This window comes from Melospiza georgiana, chromosome 2, assembly GCF_028018845.1.
Source record: "Melospiza georgiana isolate bMelGeo1 chromosome 2, bMelGeo1.pri, whole genome shotgun sequence".
Lineage (NCBI taxonomy): Eukaryota > Metazoa > Chordata > Aves > Passeriformes > Passerellidae > Melospiza > Melospiza georgiana.
Window position 1 is genome coordinate 6,175,508 of NC_080431.1, and position 22,908 is coordinate 6,198,415.

At 37.1% G+C, this 22,908-nt stretch overlaps 1 protein-coding gene across 3 annotated transcripts in view; it reads right to left on the reverse strand.

The window, feature by feature from the left end:
• The window catches only part of CADM2 (cell adhesion molecule 2), a 571,830-nt gene that overhangs the window by 103,255 nt on the left and 445,667 nt on the right, over positions 1-22,908 (reverse strand). For all 3 annotated transcript variants that reach the window (XM_058019107.1, XM_058019105.1, XM_058019106.1), the window contains 3 exons: positions 12,606-12,758; positions 9,932-10,069; positions 3,856-4,026 (listed from right to left, as the gene is read on the reverse strand). In XM_058019107.1, coding sequence (XP_057875090.1) covers positions 3,856-4,026; positions 9,932-10,069; positions 12,606-12,758 — 462 coding nt within the window. The remainder of the gene's footprint in view (positions 1-3,855; positions 4,027-9,931; positions 10,070-12,605; positions 12,759-22,908) is intronic.

Consider the following 22,908-nt stretch of genomic DNA (forward strand, 5'->3'; position numbering starts at 1 on the left):
TGCTGGCCAAGCAGAAACTAAATTACAGCCCAACCTTTCAGCACAGCAGAAAGACTTGGGCAGTTGGGCTGCCCTGAAGTGCACAGAGCACAACATAGAGATGAACAGGATTAAGCACAAGTGACATATAACATAAATTACAGACAAATCAAAAGATTGGAGGAGCTAATTATCCGGTAGTCTGGAGTGGGGGTATGCTATGCTTTCCCCTATTATTTTAATATTTTGAGTTTGCAAAATTAACCTGTGAAGCCCTGTAAAAACAAGGATTGACCACTCTCTCCTTCAAAATAATAATGCAGACAATCTCCACTGTCAGACTGAACTATAAGAAAGAAAGGAAACAAAGAGCAGCAGAAGGACTTAGGCACTATTTCTATCCCATATACATAAATATGAATAATAGAAAATAAAAAACTTTGAGTGTAAAAGTTTAGTCCTCACCTTCATTTCATACACTGTAGCACTACTGGGAAAGCTTATTTGATTTCTCTATCACAATAATAAAACATAAGATTTGTGTAAGGGGAAGATGAGGGAATAAACATATTCTATATCTGATGGCTTTCATTTTGTTAAGTTGACTTCCTACTAAAGTTGATGATAAAAACAGCTGTGTGGACTCATAAGCACTTCTATCTACATCTCTCCATGGACTAATTACAAATATCTGTGTCATGCAGTCCCAGCATCTAAGTCAGATTTAATTTTGTTCTATCTTTCACTAGGCATATTTCATAACCTGTCATTTCATTTCATTTCATTATTTTGCTTTCTTTTTTCTCTACCTATCATCCACTGGATGCAAACACAGCCCTGCCCTTTCTACTGTTCTCTTTTATTTTCCTTTGCTTTTTGGTTTGTTAGTTTGTTTGTTTTGATAGAGCCACAAATTTTGTCCCATGTCAGGGGCCAGTTGCTTAAAACAAAGCAGGCTTTTCAACTTTCAAGCATAATTATACAGGGCAGAAATGCCTAGACAAGTTCTTATTGCCCTTTCCTTCTAACTGGTGATGATACACTGATAATTCATGAGGAGCATCCATGTTTTAACTTTTCAGATTTTAAGGAGTTTAAAACTCAAGAGCAGTTCTAGTGAGTGATGCCTCATATTTGTACACTCATTCGCTGCCAAACTGATGCTCACCTGTGCTGTTCTGTTTGACATTTTTGAGACTTGCTTATTATTCTCTGACAGTTGTCTGCTAATTTTATAGATCTCTGGGATACTAAGAGCATGTGGCAATGCCACACTAACCTGGTTGTGGTTTTGGAGCCTAGAGGTTGTCAGATTTACAAATTCTCCTGACTTTGAGGTCCCATAATTCATCAACTTTGCCAGCAATATTTTTGCCCTGCTGCAAGGTGGCATTGAGGATTTATGTTGGATCAGCTTCCACACAGGGTCCTGTGAGCATGATTCTTGTTGATACAAACAGGATGTCTTTTATATGTTTGAAATCTTATGGATTGACAGAAAAAAACCCAGCTTCCACTGGCTGCAACAATATCCATGACAACAGTGAGCAACACAAGGAGAATAAAATCAAGGAGCCCAATTCCAGTGTAATGCACTCCATTTGGAGTATTTGGGATTGCTCCTGTGAATAATTTCACACCTCTTTTTCCTTTAAGGCTCTCTGATGAACCATATCATCAGTTCCTTGAATCTTCCCTTTTTGTAAAGTTTCCTTTCAAAATTTGACCAGCGTTACAATTTCTGAGTATGCTGACCACGGAAATGAAGGCGGCAAGGACAAGGACAACAAAAGACTGATCTTAGTCTTCTTGTCACCAAGAATACTTTATTCTCCATAGCTTTAAATGGTTCCTCCACTCTCTGTCCTAAACTTCAGCTTCTTTTGGCACATTTATTGCTTCTCTTTCTATGTATAACGACTCCATAGCAGTGCTAGAGAGTATTAAATTGATTGGTGGAAAATTAATGAAGCAAGCAGGAATGATAGAGAACAATTACTTGTGCATTATGGCTTTTGATAAGCTGGCAGTCTGAGGGGGCACTAACATAAAGCACACCAGTAATAGAAATGCCCAGTGCAGTCTGACCTTGTCGGAGAACTTCAGTAAGTCCAGAGAAGAGGGAGAAAGGTCTTGTTCAAAATTTGGAGAAACAAGCATTGAGGAAGATGCACCTCACTGCTATTTAGCAAGCAAGTGCCTTGCTACAAGGGTGCAAACTGGAAGGGAACAACAAATATTCAGGAAGTTTTATATACAAGAGGCCACCAAAAGGCTTTTTTGCCTTATGAGGCTCATGCAAACCAGGGCCCTGCCTTTACTTTCAGGCACATTTCACTACATTGCAGCCATTTGAAACTCTTTTTAGCTGTCCAATTTCTGCATCTAGTGTTCCATTAAATTCGGTTCATCTCCTGTGGTGCCAACATCTTGAGCAAGGCACTGAAGAAAGAGCAAAGAATTAGGAAGTGAAGACATGGGCAAGTTCAGTGGCTGATGGCTGTGCAATTTAGAATTCAAGGAAAGGAAGTTGTTAGGGATTCATGTCTCCAGCACAGATGCATTTGAATATATTAAGAGAGGTGTTTAACAGCCATTTGGCGAAGAAAGGCCCTGATCTCCCTCAGTAAAATGATGGCTAGAATGCTTCAGAAAACATTTTTAGCACATATGCTAATCCTTCATTTTCAGAAGGATTATTCTCTTCATTTTCAGACTTTTTTTTTGCAGATGGCATTTTTAGCAAAGTTGTCAGCTTCTGTGTACAGAGTGCTTTTGCCATTCCTGCATTTTACATGTGCTGCAAGTCTTAGATGCTTCTAGAAATATCCTTGTTTATAGAAATATCCCTGTTTAGAAACAAGTTGCATATGGCAGCAATCCTTGACATGGCTCCTCAGGAGCTGGTTGCAGTCACTGAACACTTGCCTGCTTCAGGGACAATTTTGTCTGCTTTATAACAGGTTGATTGTACCTGGTCTAGAAAGAAATTCATGAAAGTTCTGTTGCCTTCCCTTGGTCTGTATTTTGCAGATGCCTGGTGTTGCTTGCTAGGCAATGAGATCTACACATATTCTCCCAGAAAAAAAAATAAATAAAAAACAGCTGGACCCTGAAAAATGGTGGATATAATAGATGTGAATATGAAAATGTCAGCTGATGGTGTCTCTCACAGTTTATAAGACACAAAAACCCTCCGACTCAAAGAACAATCTGACTTCAGAGAAGGGCACGCAGAAAACAGATTAATTCAACTTTGGGACAATGCACTTTGGAAAACATAATGTCCAGAAATGCTGTTTGAAAGAAAAAAAATAACCAATATATAAAGATGTAATACAACTGAAGTTTGGATTACCTAGATTAACAACCTGTGTGTGCCAGGCCTAAAAATAAATCTTAAAGAGCTTTTCTTCCTGAGTCTGTGCTATTAACAATGCTAGTGAGTTTCTTGAGCAGGATTCAGTGTCATTGAGGCAATCTGCTACCAACTTTGTTTATTTATACCCTTGTTTCAAGTTTCTAGAAACTTTCAAGGAAAACTGTGAATTAGGATGCTCTTGATGTTAAACAACCCATGTACATTGCTTCAATGATAACCAAAAAAGACAAATGTATTTTCTTTCTTCTACTTCTCGAATAAAACCAAGAACTCAGTCCCACAGTGCTCTCAATGTTAAGCTTTCATTAAACTTTTTTGAGTGACTCTTGTAAAAATAAAATAAAAAAACACACCCCACCAACCAAGTACCAACCACAGAATTCAGCTAAAAGAAAGGTGTTATCTATCTGCTCAATACCAGAGAATTTTGCTCCAACAGACACTGAAACAAAACAAAACTATAAAAGCAAGCATGTATAATGTGCATTACTTACAGTGTATTTCTAGAACCTGCATTGCTATCTGAGGTGTAGAGTTTAGGGACTCATGATCTACTCTGCAACTTACAACTGCACCATCATCACTGCGGTCTGCTAGGAAATCCAGCGTGCTGCTGACTGTGAACGTTTTACGAGCTGAATCTTCTTCTTTTACATATTTAACATCTGAAAGAAAGAATAAACAGTTAGTTATTTTTACAATATTTTTTGGAAAAAAGTAGTCCAGCATTAGACAGGCTAAATTTTTTATCACAGTTACTGGAAAAAAACCCCATCTTTCATTGTTGGTTTTTTTAATATAAAATTAATTAGACTGCAGTTATTCCTCAATTTGCTCTCATTGTCAGAATAGGAGATACATATTGCAAAAGAAAATTTTAAAACTGGTTCCATGATACAGCATTCAAGCAGAAATTCCATTCATTGTTACCTCTTGAATGTTTAGGTCCATATTAGATATAAATGTCCTCTGTAGGTCATCAGAAAATGATTGTGATCTTGTCCCACCCTCATCACCTTACATATTCACAGTGCCACTGAACATCAAATTTCCCCAGTTCATTCTTATAGCCTCTCACAGTAATGCAATACATGGATATTACTGAAGCCACTTGCACACAGTCAGATTCATCCTGTGCTTACTTTATTCATTGCTTATTCCATTGTTTGGTTAGAATTATGCTAAATTACTGATAAAGCCAGGTATAGTCATCAACGGTAGTAAACAACTGTAAATAGAGCATGCAATAGTATTTACTGGAATATACAAATGAGCCCCAAGAAGAACAGAAATAAGATTACTGCAGAGAACTTCACTCACTGCTTTACACCATTCTAAATTGACTTGATACATGATACTTGCAGATCCAGTTAAAAATCTGAGTTTTCAGCACAGACATTGCAGTGGAGGGAGTTTTCAGCTACGCTTAGGAAGCATCATCTCAGCTCAAGGTTAAAATTCACATTCAGAGCACTTTGTTGTAAAAAATACATGCTAGATCAGAAATGAAGATCCAAAAGAGAGAGCATTCGAGTTAAAATGTCTGAATATATTAACTGTAACATGAGATCTTCTTACACATACTTTAGAATTGTTTCACTTGGTTCCCAACTACTTGTGATACTTATTGATTTTATTTTATTTCAGAAAAAATGGTAAGCTTGTTATATTGATTTATTGCAGTGAAAGCTTGAAAAGACATCTATAAATACTTAAACATATATAGTAAATTACACTGAGATTTCATATGTCCTCTGTGCCCTAAAAAAGTGAGAGGTTTCAGTTTTACAAATTATACTAAATCCCATTAGAGAACAGAATGACCTAAATAAAATTTCCATGAAATATCAATTTTAGAAAGCAAATCTTCAATGGCTTAAGCTACATAGTTTTGGATTAAAAATACCTCTGACTTCAGAGAGGTGGTCTTTATCATTGTCTCCAGACAGACAAGGACACCGTGTAGTTATAAAGTTTCCATTCCTCACTAAAAATAATTATTTCTTGCATACCAGAATTTTTCTGCCTGTTTGCTGCTAAGCTTTAAAAGATTGCCATTTCTGCCATGGTCACTATTAATATTTTGGGATTACTAGGTAAGAGACATATTGACCAGAGCTAAAGCAAAGTTAGTATAATCAAACAACAAATGTCTTCACTGATATTTAAAGCAAACACATGTGATATTGTTCCCAGAGTTAGGTTTCCATATTTAATAACAGGCACCTATATAGGTAACATTCTGCTTATAAGTAATGTGCACATCCCTTTGCTGACTTTAGGTGGTGGACAGAAGGCTCCTGAAAACATCAACAACTTCAATTTCATAGAAAAATTGTGGATTTTTAATCCTTTAGAAAAACAAAAGCAGGTAATTTCCTAAACTGATGTTGAGAAGCCCCTCTCTGGTTATTTATTGTGTGAAAGAGTTCAACTCAGAATTAACTTCCTCTGCAAAAAGGGCAGTGATAAGATTCTACAAACTGTTAGAATCCTCACCAACAGAATTTTTAGCTTGTCCTCCTTTACCAGCTGTATTTTCTTAGATGTTTCTTCATGGCAAATGAAGGTGGGATTGTAATATGTTCCAGCTGAGTGCAAATCCAACTGGATGTAAGAATGGTGGAGATCAGCTACTGGGTACACACCATCACTCAGGATATTTTACAGAATTTTTAAATATGTCAGTTGTAGCCTATTATCTCATTTGTTTTCTTGCTGCTCCTTTCTCTCCAAAATATTCCCTTGAAGAAAAAGTTGAAAAGAAATCCAGTACACAAGCATTTTGTGTGGGAAGCACTGTAATGGAAGAGGCTGAAGGGATACAGCTTTATAAAGGAGGTCCTATTGGTGTTAGGACATGTTGAATATAAGTGCACAGAGTGCCCTTGCAGGGCTGAAAGCTAAAACCCACTGCCATGCATGAGTAAAAGCACAGCCAGAAAGTCAGGGGAAGTGATCTTTGTCTCTTTGGCACATGCATGTCTACACTGAGAGTACCAGGCCCAGTTTTGGGCTTTCTGAAGAAAAAATGTACTACAAACCTGTTGAAAAACACTGTGGTTGGTGGAGCTGTACAAGGACATCTTAAGAAAGTTGCTATTATCTAACCTGAGGAAGAGAAGACTAAAACCAGATCAAACTGTTCCTTTAAAATACATAAATTATGGCCATAGAGAAAAAAAGCCAGAACGCCCTCAGAGGAGTACAACAAAAGCTCATGGGCAACAAACACAAGTTACACCTAGACAAATCTGGATTATGTATCATTAAATACCTACAAATAATGAAAACACTAAACAAGAGGGCTTTAGAATGCTGAAAAATCTAGCTCAGACAGAAATGTTGCTATGGAATCTCTGTCCTGGGAGACCTTTCCAACCTGAGTTGGAGAAGACCTTTAGCCACTTGATTTAACCTTGGAAGAGATGTTGGGCCAAATGAAACCTAGGGATCAGCTTCAGGCTCACTTCCATGACTTTCAGACAGGTGCACACACAGATATGGCTGTATCAACTAATACAGGGTTATATCTCATAAGTGTAGAGGTTTGATAGGGAAAAGAATAAATGGAAATGATGGAATGTCCATCATCCATTGCTCATTGCTATTTATAAAAGCGTATACCTATAACACATAGAAATACTCATCTTTTAAAAAGACAGTTTTTCTGGTTTTACATGGCAGATAGAATTATTGTTTACATTTAAACTCAAGTTCTGACATGAAATGGCCTTATTATCAAAAAATTAAAAAATCATCTTTGCTTTAGAGGGATCTCAAGACAATGATCAGTGCCTCTCTGAAATCTTTGTGTATAAATTAAAGGAATTTACTCAGATTATCTTAACCTTGCAACAATAGTTGCAACAAAATGAACTTATTTAGTTTTAAATTCTAGTCTACCTAGGAAAAGAAAAAAAAAAAAAAAGGAAATCCATTTAAAATATTCCTGAAGCTGAAGAAAAATTCTTTATATAATTTTGTTGAAAGAGCATGTAACAGATTTTGTTGGAAAAGATAGGTAATTTCAAAATGAAAAATTAGAATTTAGCTTCTCTAGTATTTTTGTTCTTAATAACCTTCCAGAAATGTCACCAGAATGCTAAACTGCAGATCCCTTTGTTAAATTGGTGCATATATGAGTGACAGTACAGTAAACTAAAAGGTGTGGCACCCAGTGCTTCACATTCAGTCTCCCTCATTACTAACACTTTATCAAACACTATTCCCTTATCAGATGATGATTCCTTTTTTGAGTCATAGCAATGGAGCTACAATTTTAGAGTGGCTTTTTCCCCTTTGGTGCAACTCTGATCTCAGTGCATCATTTATATTCGTTTGCAGCATGTATAATACAGTGGAACACAATTGGATTTACTGGTGCTAGACAGACGAACTTCTAACCTTTAATGTCAGCTGCATTAGCATATCATTTCATATCTATTTTCTCAGATTTATCATTTCACCTTTTGCACTGCACAAAGCTAATGTAACTTCTGCTGATGCCACTGCAGACTGGTTAGGTTATTTTATTTCTAACCTTTGAGAAATGGCAATGTGCTCTTCAGAAGACCTAGAAAACTGAACTGAAATGAATGTGCTCAGTACTTTCCTCCTATTTCTGGTTGTCAGGGTTTTCTTCCACTTTACTGTTCTTTTTCATACTCCTTTTATATTCCTTTCTTCCCCATCCTGTTTTGGTTTGGTGTGTTTTTGGGTTTTTTTTAATCCTTTTAGGAACACTTCAAAAAAATAATGAGTCAAATAGTTAAACAGTCAAATCAACAAATTGCTTGCTGGCTTCAATTACTTGTCAGCTGAAGGAAATGCAAAGGTATTAAATCAGATTTTAAACCATAATTTTTAAAATAACATATTTTCAAATTTCAAATACCATATTTTTAAATAACATATTTTCAATATGGCCTTGCTGTTAGGCCAACTGTATCAGTGTTTATTTTATAGTATTGACATGGCTTGGAGTTATTTCCAATCTTAACATGCCTTTAATATGTATATTCATCATGCCATCTTTTCTGGAGGACACAATCTATGCTATGCCATAGCATAGATTGTGTCTTAGCTGTGCTGTTTAATTCTTCTTTTTACTTGCTTTGATAAGATGTTCTATGTCTTTCATCAATTTCCTCAAATTTCCCAATACTGAAAAGAATTATTCTCTGTTTACTCATTTTCTATCTTTGTTACACATTTCAAAATTTTCCAGACTAAAATGCTTGTTCCTTTCAATACTATTCTCATTTTCATTAGAAATGTAAGAACACCTATAGAATGAACAGGATTCTTTAGGCAATCATGTACAATCTCCTTTATTCACCAATTTTATACCAGAGCTCTGCTTTTACACATTGAACTTGGAAGAGAATAGGAAGGGAAGATAAATGTTCTGTAATTAACACTGTAACTTTGCTTGAGGCAGTTTATTGAGCTAATGAAATCCAAAATATAAGACAAATTAGATAAATGAAGGGTGGTTTTATGTTTGTTTTTGTTTTTTAAAGCTGCAAAGAAAAGATGGATTTTGAATAATTTATTCATCTGGTCTTATAGCAGAATGAATAGAGATGACAGGAATAAATACCAATACCTCATCCTTTTTATCCATTTACTTTATAATGGGCACTTCAACTGGCTTGGAGGTGTGACAGCCTTCTGCATTAGGAATCTCTCTTCACTCACTCATTCACCAATGAGTATTTAAAACTATTCCATCATTTTTAAGAATATGGAGTAGAAAACTGAGCTCTAAGCAAAGAACATACCAAGTGAAAGAGAAGATGGGAAGGAAATAAACAGCTTTTTGTATGCAGCTCATTCCTAGCTCGCTGCATCCTTGAAGGCAAAGCCTTGCTGTCAGCTTTGGTTTTAGTCACTCAATGGCTTTTTGGTTACAGCAGACTTTGCCCAACTCCCCCCAGCCCCTGTGAAGTTTTCCTGATCCCCTTTAAAGTCCATTTTCTCCTCCTCCTCACTGCAGACTGTCAGCATCCTTGCCTCAGCTGGAGATTTCAAGTTTCCCAGCTGAGATTTCCTCATTGGCTACATCCTGGCTCTCCCTCACCAGAGCAGGCTCCATAGCTCCCCTATGGGAAGTGCATTCTCCTGTCTGCTCCAGGTGGTTCTGCCTCACCTGGTCACATTTTTTAGGGGAGTGTAACCTAAATCTGGGAATTAACTAAATCAGACATACCCCATGCTGGAATGGCATAAGAGAAATGAAAAGGGAAAATATCAGGGATGAGTGGTCTGACTGTGATAATAATCCAGAAAACATTTCTCTATGAAGCCTCACAGTTGAGTTTATTATACTGCATTGAGTTCTGAGCAATCCAAGAAACCAGTTTTTACTACTTGAAAAAACAATAAAAAGATGGTTATATGACCACTACAGTAAATTACAATCAATTCTTCATCTATGCACTATCCCCTACTCATTTCATGACCAATGGGAGCAACTTTACAAAGTCAGATTAAAAAAAAATACAATTCTACAGAATGGATAGTTTTGAAAATTGGATCAAATGACACCAAAATCCTTTTAAATACCTTTAACTTCTTTGTCGTTCTTGAACCATCTGATATCAGCTGCTGGCTTACTACCAGATGTCTTGCAAGTGAGCTGCATCCTCTCTCCCTCCATAACTGGTGAGGTAAATCCAGTAATTTGTGGCTTCTCAGGAACACCTAACAAGCAAACAAGCAAAATGTCTCTGATATCATCAGCTGCTGCCACAAATGCACGACCAACTTAAAGATCACTTCTTCACATGCTCTAAATTCTGGAAACAGATAATTAATTCCTTGTGCCTTGTCAGTTAAACCTTTTTCCTGCCATAAATTATCCATCAATCTGACTGGTAGTTGATTCTAAATAAATAAAGAATGCAGGAATGACCTAATTTTCTAGAGAAACAGGTTGAATTTTAATAAATACCTATCTCTGTATATTCTGCATGCAGATCTAGTCTGATTTGTTACAATATTTAAACTGCTCAGCACAGCAAGCAGGATGACAAAGCACATTAGAAGCGCAGCTGTGAAAATTAAACATTAAACTGGCAACAAAGCTGAACTGACCTAAGTTGAAAACAGATATTTACACCTAAATAATGAAGACTTTAATAAAGAAAAAACAGGGAAAAGGGAGGGTAAAAATAAATACTGGAGTCACTTTATCTTCAGAGAAAAAACCAAAATACCAAGAGGAATAATCACAGCTGCACCAACTGTGGAGGGTCCTCTGCTGTATACAAGTTCTTCAGAGCAGATCATATGATATGGACATACCATACACATAATATTCAACATGGAAATTGCTGGTTTTTAATGAACCATGGAAGAGATAAAAGCAAAACAAAACAAAACCCAAAACAAACAAACAAACAAGAACAAAAAAAGAAAACAAAGAAAATTGGGAAAGTTTTGATCACTGCATGCATGCATAAATCCATTTAACTTAGGAAGACACAAGAATAACTTACTTTAAAGTAATACTGATGACAGTAATTTAAAAATCTCCAAAAATGTCAGTTATATCTTGCAGCTACACTGCTTTGGTGCATTCACATTTGTGGCAAGATAAAGGGCTCGGTCACAATAATTGATCCTGTGCCCTGTATTTATAAATTCAGTTTTTCTACATCTCTTTTACAAAATGACAGATTATGTACATAAAAGCAAAGCAGCATCACCTATTGCATAGTATATCTCTTTAATAAACCTAGTCCTCTGTTTCAGGACAGAATAATGGAGCCTACTACAATAACTGGCCACTTAAATTTTCTAATTGAAAGCAGAGCAGTCAATAAAGAGATTATTAGTACATAAAAGGATAGTTTATCTGATTAAAAGATGCAATACACTTCAGTGGCAAAGATCCCCTTCTCTGGCAGAAAATATTTTAGGAGTTTAAAAAGTTCCTTTGAAATAGGAAATTACAAATACAAAATGAAAAAAGGCAGGAATCCTAAACTGTGCAGTTTTCTCTCTTGGAAGGTAAGTAACGATGTTGGGAAAACTTCATGAAACTCTCCCCTAAAATGAAGGTAAAGCTTAAAGGACTGTTAAGGATCAAGCTACTTTTATTAATAAATATTGGCTAGATATTTTGGGGGTTTTCTTGTCTTTGTAACACCTTTCTATGTCTTTCTGCCATTTAAAAGGTCAAACTGATGCACTCCTCAATTGTTTAGATCATGAAATGCCTCTCTACAGAAGGAAGATTAGGCACAGGCAGTTGCTATTCCAGAATATTTTGCTTTGAGTGGGTACTTTTTGTCCTTAATGGCAAAGTTGTGAAGATTTCTGGAAAATAGTCTCACAGGGACTGAAAAGGAGATGTATTTCATATCCTAAGCACAAAACCAATTCCCTGGCTGTATTAATGTGAATATTACTGCCAGAGAGAATATCTTACATTAGTTCTATTAAATTCAACTGTCTGCCCATCCACATATAAAAATAAAACAAAAAGAGAGAAAGAGTCATGTTCAGGGACAGAAAAAAGGGAAAAAGAATAAAAATCAATCTCTAAAATCATATAGCCTCTTAGGTTCGCAGGTGTGTTTTAGTGAACTATAGCAATTTTGGCTGATTGGGCTACTGACATTCATAGAATCACATAAAGCTTCAAGCAGAAACTTTATTTCCTGGGCATCTCTTGAAATCTATTGCTTTTCTATGTGTATCTATAACCTTTGGGGAAAACAGCAGAGCACTTAGAGGATCAAGCATAAAAGAAGCGGCAAACCCAGTGAAAATTTGCACTTTATAGACCAAAAAAAAAAAAAAAAGAGAAAGGAGAATGAACCAAAAAAATGCACAGCTAAGGAAAAATGATAAAGCTCTAAAGCCCGTTTTTTGATTTCATGCTTTCTGATTTTCTCCCCTTTGCCCTATCCAATAGATTGTCAGGAGATGAACACATGCACCTTCTGTGCACTGGTGGTGCTCGGGATGTAGAGGTTATGTCCATTTTATGGAGCACTCGTTCCGTGGTGTTTGTGTGCTCCCTAACTCATTATCCTGCCATGCTGCAAACAGTAAGAGCCACGTTATTTTTCAGCCCAGCAATATGAAACAATAAACATCAGGGGAAACCAGATCAGACGCTTACATTTATCTTCTGCCAAGCCTTAGAAAAGTTCATTCTTATCATAATTTGCCAGAGCCTGAGGAGTTTAACACTTGCTTCTTTGTGCTTGGCTCGGTGTGTGCTTACCGAGGACGGTGAGGAAAGCCTTGGAAGTTTTGACAGGCATGGTGAACAAGGAGCAGGTGTACTGCCCTTCGTCTGACAGGGACACGTCGCTGACACTGATGCTCAGCTCGTGCCACGACGCTCGCACCAGCTCGATTCTGTTGTCCCTCAGAGCTGAAAAACAACAATAACAACAAGAAATCGACATTACTGTTGGATCCGGCATGTGAACAAAGCGTGGGGTGTTGTACAAGAGGCTCCATGAGGGTTCCTAGAGAAACCAGGCCCTAGAACACAGGGGTGTGGACACAGTTGTCTATGCAGAGCAGTTTGTCTTCTCTGTGGAATAAAGTGCAAGAGTTGAGCAAGATTTTGAGGGATGTATTGAATGATTTTTAACATACATAAACTACAGGACTTGAGTTAACTCCAGCCTTCCTCTAAAAATCCCAACAACAACTTTGATTTCTGCCCCCCCCCCCACAGCCTTGTTCAGTGCCTAAAATAAATCCTTTCCAAAACCAGCCTGCTTTTACATATTTACATATGTTGAAAATCCTGTATCTAGCCCTGTATAGTTTGTCTACAGATTTTTCCCATGTTCATTACTACTAATATTGAACTGGACTATCAGATTTCTAAAATTCTGTAAATAATTATTTATTTTTACCAATAGACTGGAAATTCCACTTACACACGCATATGTAGTACATTTAACAAGTTGAGGTAATTGAATGTAGTGGCTTTCCATTTTTGATTATGAATAAAAATACGATCTCTTCTGTTTGCATGGAAGCAATGAGGGAGAAGGAGAATGTAGGTTCACTTAAATTCAAAAGGTCACTTTAGTTAATGATTTAAAATTTAAAGTATTTTATAGCCTATACTCAGATTAACCTCCATTTTCTATTGAAAAACTGTCAAAACATTCCCAAACATTCTATTTTTCTGCAGCAAAGTTGCTTCAGGAATCTGCAGATATTATCCAAGCCTTTCCACAGCATAGGAATACTAATATCATAAGTGAACAAACACTGTAATTCTCCTAAGCAAAGAGTAAGAAAGCCTCTGTAACTCAGGAAGTTTAGATGTATACCTCTAGATTGAAATGTCTGGCCTGATAGTGTGTGAAACTTCAGTGAGTCTGTTTTTACAGCAAACCTCTGAAAGTCAAAAGTAAAATGGGACTATGGTGTTTGTCAAGACAGTTGCACCTGTATTTGTGAGAAGAACAAAGGTGTTCAAGTCCCTAATGCTGTTCTCTCTCACTTCTTTCTAAAGTCTCAAAAGACTCTTAGATTTGTCTAGTTTACCTTTTCTAGTGATTAAAAAAAAAGAAAGAGTTTGACTGTGGTTCTTTTTTTACTAAACCTAGATGTTCCTGCCGAATTGCCATCCAAGTTGATCCAGGTAGATTTACATCAAAATAAGACACAGTGAAGATTCAGCAAAAGCATCACTTGAATTTATATTCTTCTAAGACTGCCATTTAAGTTTGTTCTCGCAGGAAAATCTGAGCAGAATTTGCTGATTATTTCAGGGTAGGCCAGCTAAAGCTCAGCTGCTTCTTCTGCAGGGTCTGAGGACTGAAAGGTGGCAGCTTAACCATGCCTAACATAAAGGCAGGCAATGAACTTCTTCAAGGCACATCAAAGAGACTGAGGTTGTGTGTAATGGACACATCCCAAACAGAATTGAGATGTCATACGGCCAGCCACAACAAGAAAAAAATCCCACAATTATTTATTTTATAATATCAAGTCTATGTAATGATGAAAAGAGGAGCAACTTTAAAGGAAAAAACAAGTAAACCAGAAGTCACAAAATGCAAAGCTGACAGAACAACTGAGAACACCAGCTCAGAAAAAGAAAAAAGCACATAAAGAAAGCATCTACCAACCCTAAACAGCAGCAAAGCTGATCATTGTGGCTTTAGCAGCCTAAACTCCTCACAACAGTGAAGCTGCTGCTATCTTTGACCAAGTAGATGGGGACTCAGAATTCCTTTCTCAGCTTGTCAATTCTAGTCAGATGCAAACGAGCAGACATAAGAATTATTGCTTATTTCAAATTAGTGACTTTCCCCCCCCCAAAAAAAAAAATTCAAATTTTTCCAAATGGTTTGATCACCACACCTGTTTATATAATTTGGCAACAGCAGAAAAAATGGAAAAACAAAACAAACAAAGACACCAAAACCAAAAAGCATCTCAGTGATCCATAATTTGGAAGTGGCATTTTTTTTTCCTTCCTGTAATCCAAAATTATTTAAAAAATAATGTACTATAGCATCTTACATGGTAATTTTCTTTGTTATAATTTTCAGTTGTTACTGCCTGGTGATAAAGATTTTATGTATTTGTTGAAATATTTTCCTACAGATGGGACAATGTGTAGAATTTCATGCCCTGAGAAGAACAGTAATGAATTCCACTACAGCACAACTGGCCTACAGATGCCAACAGCACATCATTTTGATCCTACAGCTGAAATACAAACTGTTTCCATCAACTACATTCCTACTGCTCCCCTTCCTCACCTCTTCCCCTCCACACCTTTTTTAACCTTTGTAAAATATAAAAACCTCAGCTCAGTCAATTTTGTGGAAAGCTGGTAAAAACAACCACAGGTCAAGAGATGAGATCAGATCTTCCACGTTTCATTAAGGAGTGGATTTTTATTGAAAGAAGTGCAAGAAAGTTTTGTAACAGAAATATCAACCCAGCCTTTGCAATAAATGCTGCAAAGAGCACCAACATAACACTCCTTTGCAGGAAAGCTGTTGGTCAGAAGCATTTTTGTAAGTTCTGGGTCTAAAAACAATTATCTGTTCCATCATTTTCAAATCTGAATATTTCTAAGTTTACTGTCTACGCAGAAGACAGGCAACCCAAGTTTTACTGCTATGGCTTAGACCAAGTAAGCACTTACACAGAGACTTTTTAGAATCTTATTTTTAAATTGTATTCCTGTTTCTATATCCTCATCTGTTAAGAAACACACCAGTTTCTCTTCATGAAACTGATAGCCGTGATGGATGCCAGAATTGGTTCGTTTCCATTTTCTGTCTTAGGTAAATTTTGCTTAGAAGGGTGATGGACACAAGAGCAACAGTGGAGAAACCAGGGGCAATTCTAGCAACTCGTGATGTCCAGGCACTGTGAGTGAGTGGAGCAGGGTCTTGCTCATGGCAGAAAACCTTGCCAAGGCTGGCTGATGAAGCAAAGCAGCCCACGGAGCCTGGACAGAAGGCAGCTACTGAAAGGTACCAAGTGGCAAGCAGCTCCACCACAGTAGTTCAAATAAAGCTCCATAAAGTAAAATACAAAATGTTCTATCACATTTAATTAGCACTTTTAACACAAAAAAGTAGAACACTGCTCTTTTGGAGCCTTCTTAGAAACTCCTTTAACATTTCACTTTGTTAGAAGCTAAACAGACCCTTCTGGCCTCTTCCTGGGGATTTTAACCTGCGCTGCTTAATCATTATCCTACCCATAGTTTGCATACCTACAGAGATACTAGAAAAATGATAAATAAACAGAATATTTATTTGACTTCTGGGAAATACACATATGCCAAAAGCAGTAACAGAGAATACCAGCACTGGCATCACTTTGCTGGATTCTCATGTTGCAAGCTGTTTGAAAAATACAAAATGCAACAAGAAATATAATTACATAGTAAATTCCAATATGCCCTAGGTACATTACTTCAGTTTTCTGTAATTCCCAGGCACATATGATGTAGTTAATTTGCAAGGCATGAAATAATTATGCATAAAACACTTGTTCCTAAGCAGACACACTTCATTTATTTTACCTGTCATTCTCTTTTCCTGTGGAAAAGATTTCCTTTCAAAATGTTCTCTGACACAGAAAAAAACAACCTTGATAATTTGTATAGTTTAGGTAATTATGAGTAAGAGATACAGTCATGTATTTCAGCTGCATTAATTAGCAATTATTGAGACTGATGACCATCACAATAAACTTGTTCACAATCAAACAAAGCTGTACTTTATTTTTAGGAAAAAAATACTAATATAATTACCATATGTTACCAAAGAGAAATCCTGCAACAGGAATTATAACAGAAAGACAAAGGAACAATATAAATTTGCCAAAATGGAAGGAAAAAAATGCACATTTCATACAATAAGGCAGTTGGACCTGTTAGACATCGTCGCTACACAGCAGCATCTCTAATGTCATTTCATCTAAAATGACCACATCTTTGTAGTATTTTGAGTGATATATTTGAGGAATGGGGAAAAAAACCCAAACAACAAAATCCCCAAATTCTCTAGAGTAATTTGCTGAATTTTGAGAATACTAACTTGACATATGCTGCCATCCTGGGATTCACTCAACAAAATTTTCTTCCTTATGTTGGAGCTGTTCCCTCTCTCATGGGAATAACATAACCATTAGCTGGAACCAGAAGGATTTCTGATACTCTACAGGTCACACTAAACTCCCAGAATTCTAGTATTTATGAAACTGCAACGATCCCTCTGATTTTCAGATTACAACTTTCTGAATGCTGTACCACAATCTGAAGAAGATTTAAAGGGATTTAAGCTGTGTTTCTGGATATACTTGAGAAGGCCTTTTTTCTTTGCTCCTAATGAATTCAATACACCAAGTTCCCCATAGGATGATCTACAGAAATTGCTTATAGTTGTGCCTCAACCACCACCACCAGAGGAAGAATAAAGAAAGACAGAACAGGAATAAATGGAACAAACCAACCTAGTACTGATATTCTGTGCCTTCTAAACATTCATATTTCTTTTCAAAACATTCACATTTCCTTAGAAAAAAGAAGGGCTGATACACAGTTATTCTATTCATGCCTAACCCATCTAGTCTATACTTGCATGGTATCTGAATTCCTAAGACTTTAAAACTTCTCAGTTGTTTTTCATGTGGAAAGAAAATCCATTTCCTCCCTCTTTCATTTCCATTCATGCAAGTTGATTACCTTCGTGCAAGTACACGAGGGTGGCAGTGTGAATTTTTAGTAATCCCATGTTTTCTATTTCTACTTTGGCATGTGCTGAGGCTGTTCTTACCTCTCAGTGGAGGCAATTCTTACCTGTCCACAGCACTGCATTTGTGAAGCTATCACCTTTTTCCCCCGGGACAGAAGTCCTCAGACTGAGTCTACTTTCACCAGAAATGCTAATGGAAAAGGGGAAAGAATTAGGATTATCTATGCAACCTGTCAAATTGGCTGACATATGTGCCATTGGTGTCCTTTAAAGGTGGCATCATTTATAGGTAAAATCAGTGGAAATCACATAAACTGAAGGTTGCAATACTGTGGAGGGATCTTTGGCTAATTGGCTGTGGAACAGTCCGATCAATTTGCAGATGCATGATGGCTTTTCCCCCATTAGGAAAATGATTAATAACAGAGATGAGTTCAAACAGACATTCCAAACAGTGTCTTTCACAGTTTTCAGTCACTTGGATGCTGAGAATACTCCAATATAACTGAATTTTTAAACCAATTCATGTACTTAATAAAATTGGGGCATCACTGAACTTCATATAAGGTACTAAATAAAAGTTTGGAAATTGAAAAACTATGTAAGAATCCTTGGAGATAGGTTTTACTTTCAAAGTATTTGGTGATCAAAAGGAAGAAATAATGGGATCAATAGAAATATACTTCTTCCACCTGTCTATCTTCTGTTTTATGGCGTGGCTTGCAGTCTAATAAGAAAAGACTAGACTGTTTTCAGCAGAGATACACAGCTGAAATCTTTGACTATGTTATTTAGAGAACAATGTTCAACAGCAAGCTGTTTCCTCCTTTTTAAATTTTTCAGAATTTTTGCATGTTGCATAATGCATCTGCCAAAGACATGCAGCAAACTCCCTTCATCAGGAGAGGTGCTGACAGCCTCACTAAGAGGCTTCTACTCTGTGCTTGCCTTGAAAAGGCCAAAGCACTGGGGACTCAGAACCTGCCTGTACAGCCTTATCTATTATTTATCAGGGCGCAGAGCCTTAGATGCTTACGAGGAAAACCCAAACAGAAAGGTAATTTCTTCACTGAAACAACAACGATTCTCCATTTCCTGCAATCTGGATAAAATGAACAAGTGTTTAAGGTGACTTACAAGGACTTATGATCTCGAGCACAGCTGCTGAGCTGAGCTTTCACCAACTGTTGCCAAGTGACAAACGGAGGCCAGGATGACTACGTGCCCTTCATGGATGGAATAAAGAAAACTTTCCTGCATGGCAGATTTTCTGCACTGAGCTACCTTTTCTCTCACAATCATGTTCTGTATTGGCTTCTTTTTCAGAGCACTCAAGAAATGTGTGCTCTGAAGAAAAATGAAATCTTGCAACATGCAAAAAGAGAGGAAGAACTTGTCACCTAGGGTGTCTGTAATGCCTGTTTCTTGTATTAAAGAAGCAGTGAACTTATTTTCTTCTTGTCTTTTGAGAATCATAAGGATGATATTTATTGTCTGAGAAGGTCTGAGGCCTGACTCTCTTTCCCATAAGAAATTAAAGTTTCAAATCTTTGCAAAGCACACAGACTTTGAACTATAAAGATGCTTTACTGTTTTACTGTGTTAGAATAATATTTAACTGTACCTCCAAACAATAAAACAAAAATCACATTAGTCAGGATGAAACATTGTCTTACAAGGTCTGTTCATGTGGTTCCTTGTTCAACAGGGAATTACAAGATTTCCTATTATCCTAATGCAACTGGACATGTACCACAGCCCAGTAGCCTAGAAAATATCTAAAAACCATACTTCTCAAATATACAGCTGCATAGCTTAAAACTGCAAAATGATCTGGCAAGGTTAGAGATGGACAGAATTAAAATAAATGAGATTCAATAGATAAAAGTAATTGGTAGTCTTATGTACCAAGTTGGAAATGAATGTTTTGAAAACAGTAATGCAGTAAAGGAGCCCTGAGGATTATAGAGGAAATTATTTAACTATATGTTCAAATGCATCACCACTCTAAAAAGATGAATCCTATTCTGGGTTGTACTGATCCTTGCAATTATGGTAAAAGAAAATGCTACAACATTCCAAAATAGCATACATCACGCTGTGCTGTATATTGTAAATTACAGACAGAAACAGTCTCTCAGTTGGGAAGAGAATTTCTGAAGGTCTACTGATGGACTACTGCTGCAAAAATAATACTAAGAAAATGAAAATAATACAATAGAGAGCTGTAATAAGTCCACATGTACCTAAGGAAAGACTAACAGAATTCAGAATTTTTTTTTTTCTATAGGCTTCTGGTTAAATGAGACTTCACTGTGAGTGAGAAAGGTTAGATAATGACTTTATTGAAGTAGAAGTGAGAAATAAATACTAACCCTCTTGCAAGCCAAAACAAAGCTTCACAAATTTCCAAGTCTGTCCTTCTGCAAAGATCAGACCAGGCAGTTTTTCCTCATGCTACTGATGTTGATACTAATCAGTGTGTTAAAGACTCCTGACCAAGGCAGAGTTAAGCTTATGTAGGTATTGAAAACTGTCTGGCCAAAGAGCACAGAGCTCTACCAAGGCCATCTATGTATTTTAAAGAACATCAGTTCTATAATACTCCTTCTCCTTGTCAAGAGACTGCTCTTCACAGTCACTGCTGGTGACCTTCATGCACTGGCTTTAGTCAGCTTTGGATGAAAGGATTCCTAAAGGACAGGAGGCACACAATAACTCAGAATTTACACTTTTAGCACTGCTGCACAACCAGGTTCTATTCCAGCCTGCCCAAATGCAATGCATTTTTTGTGTGGGTCTCCAGCTGACCATGCCTCAAGGAAGCTCAATTTCCCTGACCTTGCAGATGGTGACATTACAGTTCTGCCCATTCACTAGCTAAGCTTAATGATCCCATGGCACTGGAAGATTTTTTTAGTGGCATGAATGAGTGTTACTCATAGTAGAGTCATGTTTACGGTTCTGCTTCATATTCCTTGGAAAGTCAGAGTCTTCTAATTTTTAAACATTGCAGTCCTGTTCAAACATATTTTAGCAGAAGATGGAGAGACTTTCTCACTTTTTGATGCTCCAAAAGAGATTTTTCTCTACCTGAGAACAGCTATAAGATGCCCCTGTTCTTCATGCACTTATTGATTGGGTAGATACAGAAATGAACATCATCCCTCCTGTAGCAGATGGTTATTTTGGCCACAGATGCCAACAGAGGAATGCTCATTCTTCCTAACTACATTAAGCACTCAGGCTCCCTAAACTCCTGCTGCAGCCAGTGGAGCAAGTCATCTTCCTCCAGTGGCCAGTTAAGAACAGGTCACTGCCTTGAAAATATTACAGACCCTGGACAAAACAGGCAAGAAATCATCAATGATTGATGAATGTATCTGCAATCGACCTAGCAATTGATCCCAGTACCAATGGAGAGGATACTAATGCAAACATCAATACTGAAGATATTAGTGCTGTTAGGGGTGACTCACACATCTCACTAGGAGGGAATTGAAATATGGAACGAAGTATCAGGAGAGATCCAAAATGAGTCTAGTGCAATTCCAGAGAGGATTCCAGAAAGCTCTTTGATGGCTGCAACATCTTTTAAGATAGAGCCCTTAAAGTTTTATGATGTCTCTCACACAGCTGAGCAGCAGAAAATCTGAATCTCTACCACAAGAACACAGATGCTCTCTCTTTGTGGGATTTGTCTTAGTTTTCCAGATGCAGATGTGCTGTGAAGGAACCTGTTAGTGAAAAATGGTGTCAGAAACACATTACAAGTTGAGGCTAAGAGACTTAGGATTGTTTAACAAGAAGATTAGAGAATCCCGGAGTTAATTCAAAAGAAAAAAATTGCCAGAAGATCTAGATTTCTAATTTTCATCCTTGTTCCTTTTCTTTGAAATCTTGCCTGATCACACACATAAGTGGATCTTGCCAATCTTTGGAATAAACTGTCCTTTACTCCAGTTTTTTATCCATCTAGTCTTGTCCTCTTCTCCTCATCAATCTTTAATTGATAAAAAAACCTCTATTGTCACCTATATTAATAATATTTTTTTCCTATTTTCTGTAGTAAATAATTTTATTTCCTCTGTGTGCTAGAAAGGTTCTCTGCAAGAATGAAGCCACTGGAGAAAAAAATTAAAGAATGGTCTAAACCAATTACATATAGAAAATACATCAGGAATACTGATCAGCAACTCTTTAAAAGTGAAGAGTACATCAAATTAACTTATTACTTTATATTTCCAAATATAAACTCCCAAGTACATTTTATCTGTTGCAGAAGTTCAAAAATGTAGCAATTGTAAATTTAAATTACTTTACACTTATCAGCATCCTGAGCTGTATTAGGAAGAGCATTGCTAGCCAGTCCAAGTAGAGGAACCCTGCAGCCTCCTCAGCACTGGAGAGATCACAGCTCAAGTGTTGTGCCAATTCTGGGCTCAGCCAGTGGAACAGAGCCAGGTCATACTGGAGCAGGGCCACAAAGGCAACATCAATCATTTTGGTGGGACCTGAGTGCCATCCAAGCATCTCTATCACTCCCCTCCTCGACTGGACGGAGGAGAGAAAATATAATGAAAGGCTCAGGATAAGGAGAGATTGCTCAACAGTTACTGTCATGGGCAAAACAGAATTGACTTGGCAAAATTAATTTATTACCAATCAAATCAGAGTAAGATAATGAGAAATAAAATCAAATATTAAAACACCTATCTTCCGACCCCCCTTCTTTCCAGGCTTAGTTTTTCTCCCAATATTCTCTTAACTCCTCTTTCCCAGCAGCACAGAGGAACAGAATGGTCAGTTCATGTGATGGGTTCAGTGCTGGCTAATCACCAGTGCACTCACTAGAATGTACTTTGATTTGATGCTGTGATATAGGATTAGGAGAAAGGTAAAGCAGGTTCACAACTTTAAAAGGGTATAAAGAAAAATTATTAACAGTAACTACAAGAAAGAGCAGTAAGAATCAGAACAAAACTTTCAGGACCTTTCTCCCCCTACACCTTTTTCCTTCCAACTGACCATGTAAAGAAACAAAACCTAAAATTTCAGTCAGTTTACCTCCTCTAAAACAGCCTTTCTTCAGTTCATTTAGGGAGAGAAGTCCCTCTTGTTATTGTTATGGAGTTCATCACTCAGTGTTTGTGCTGCTGCTTCCTCCTCAGGGGGAGGGCTCCTCACACACTTCTGCTCCAGCATTGGAGAGTCCTCCACAAACTTAAAACTTAATCACAGAAAGAACTATGGCACTGTATTTTATTGCACAGGATCCAAAAAAGGTGTGAAGTCTCCAGCTTTACATACTCAAAATCTGACTGGACA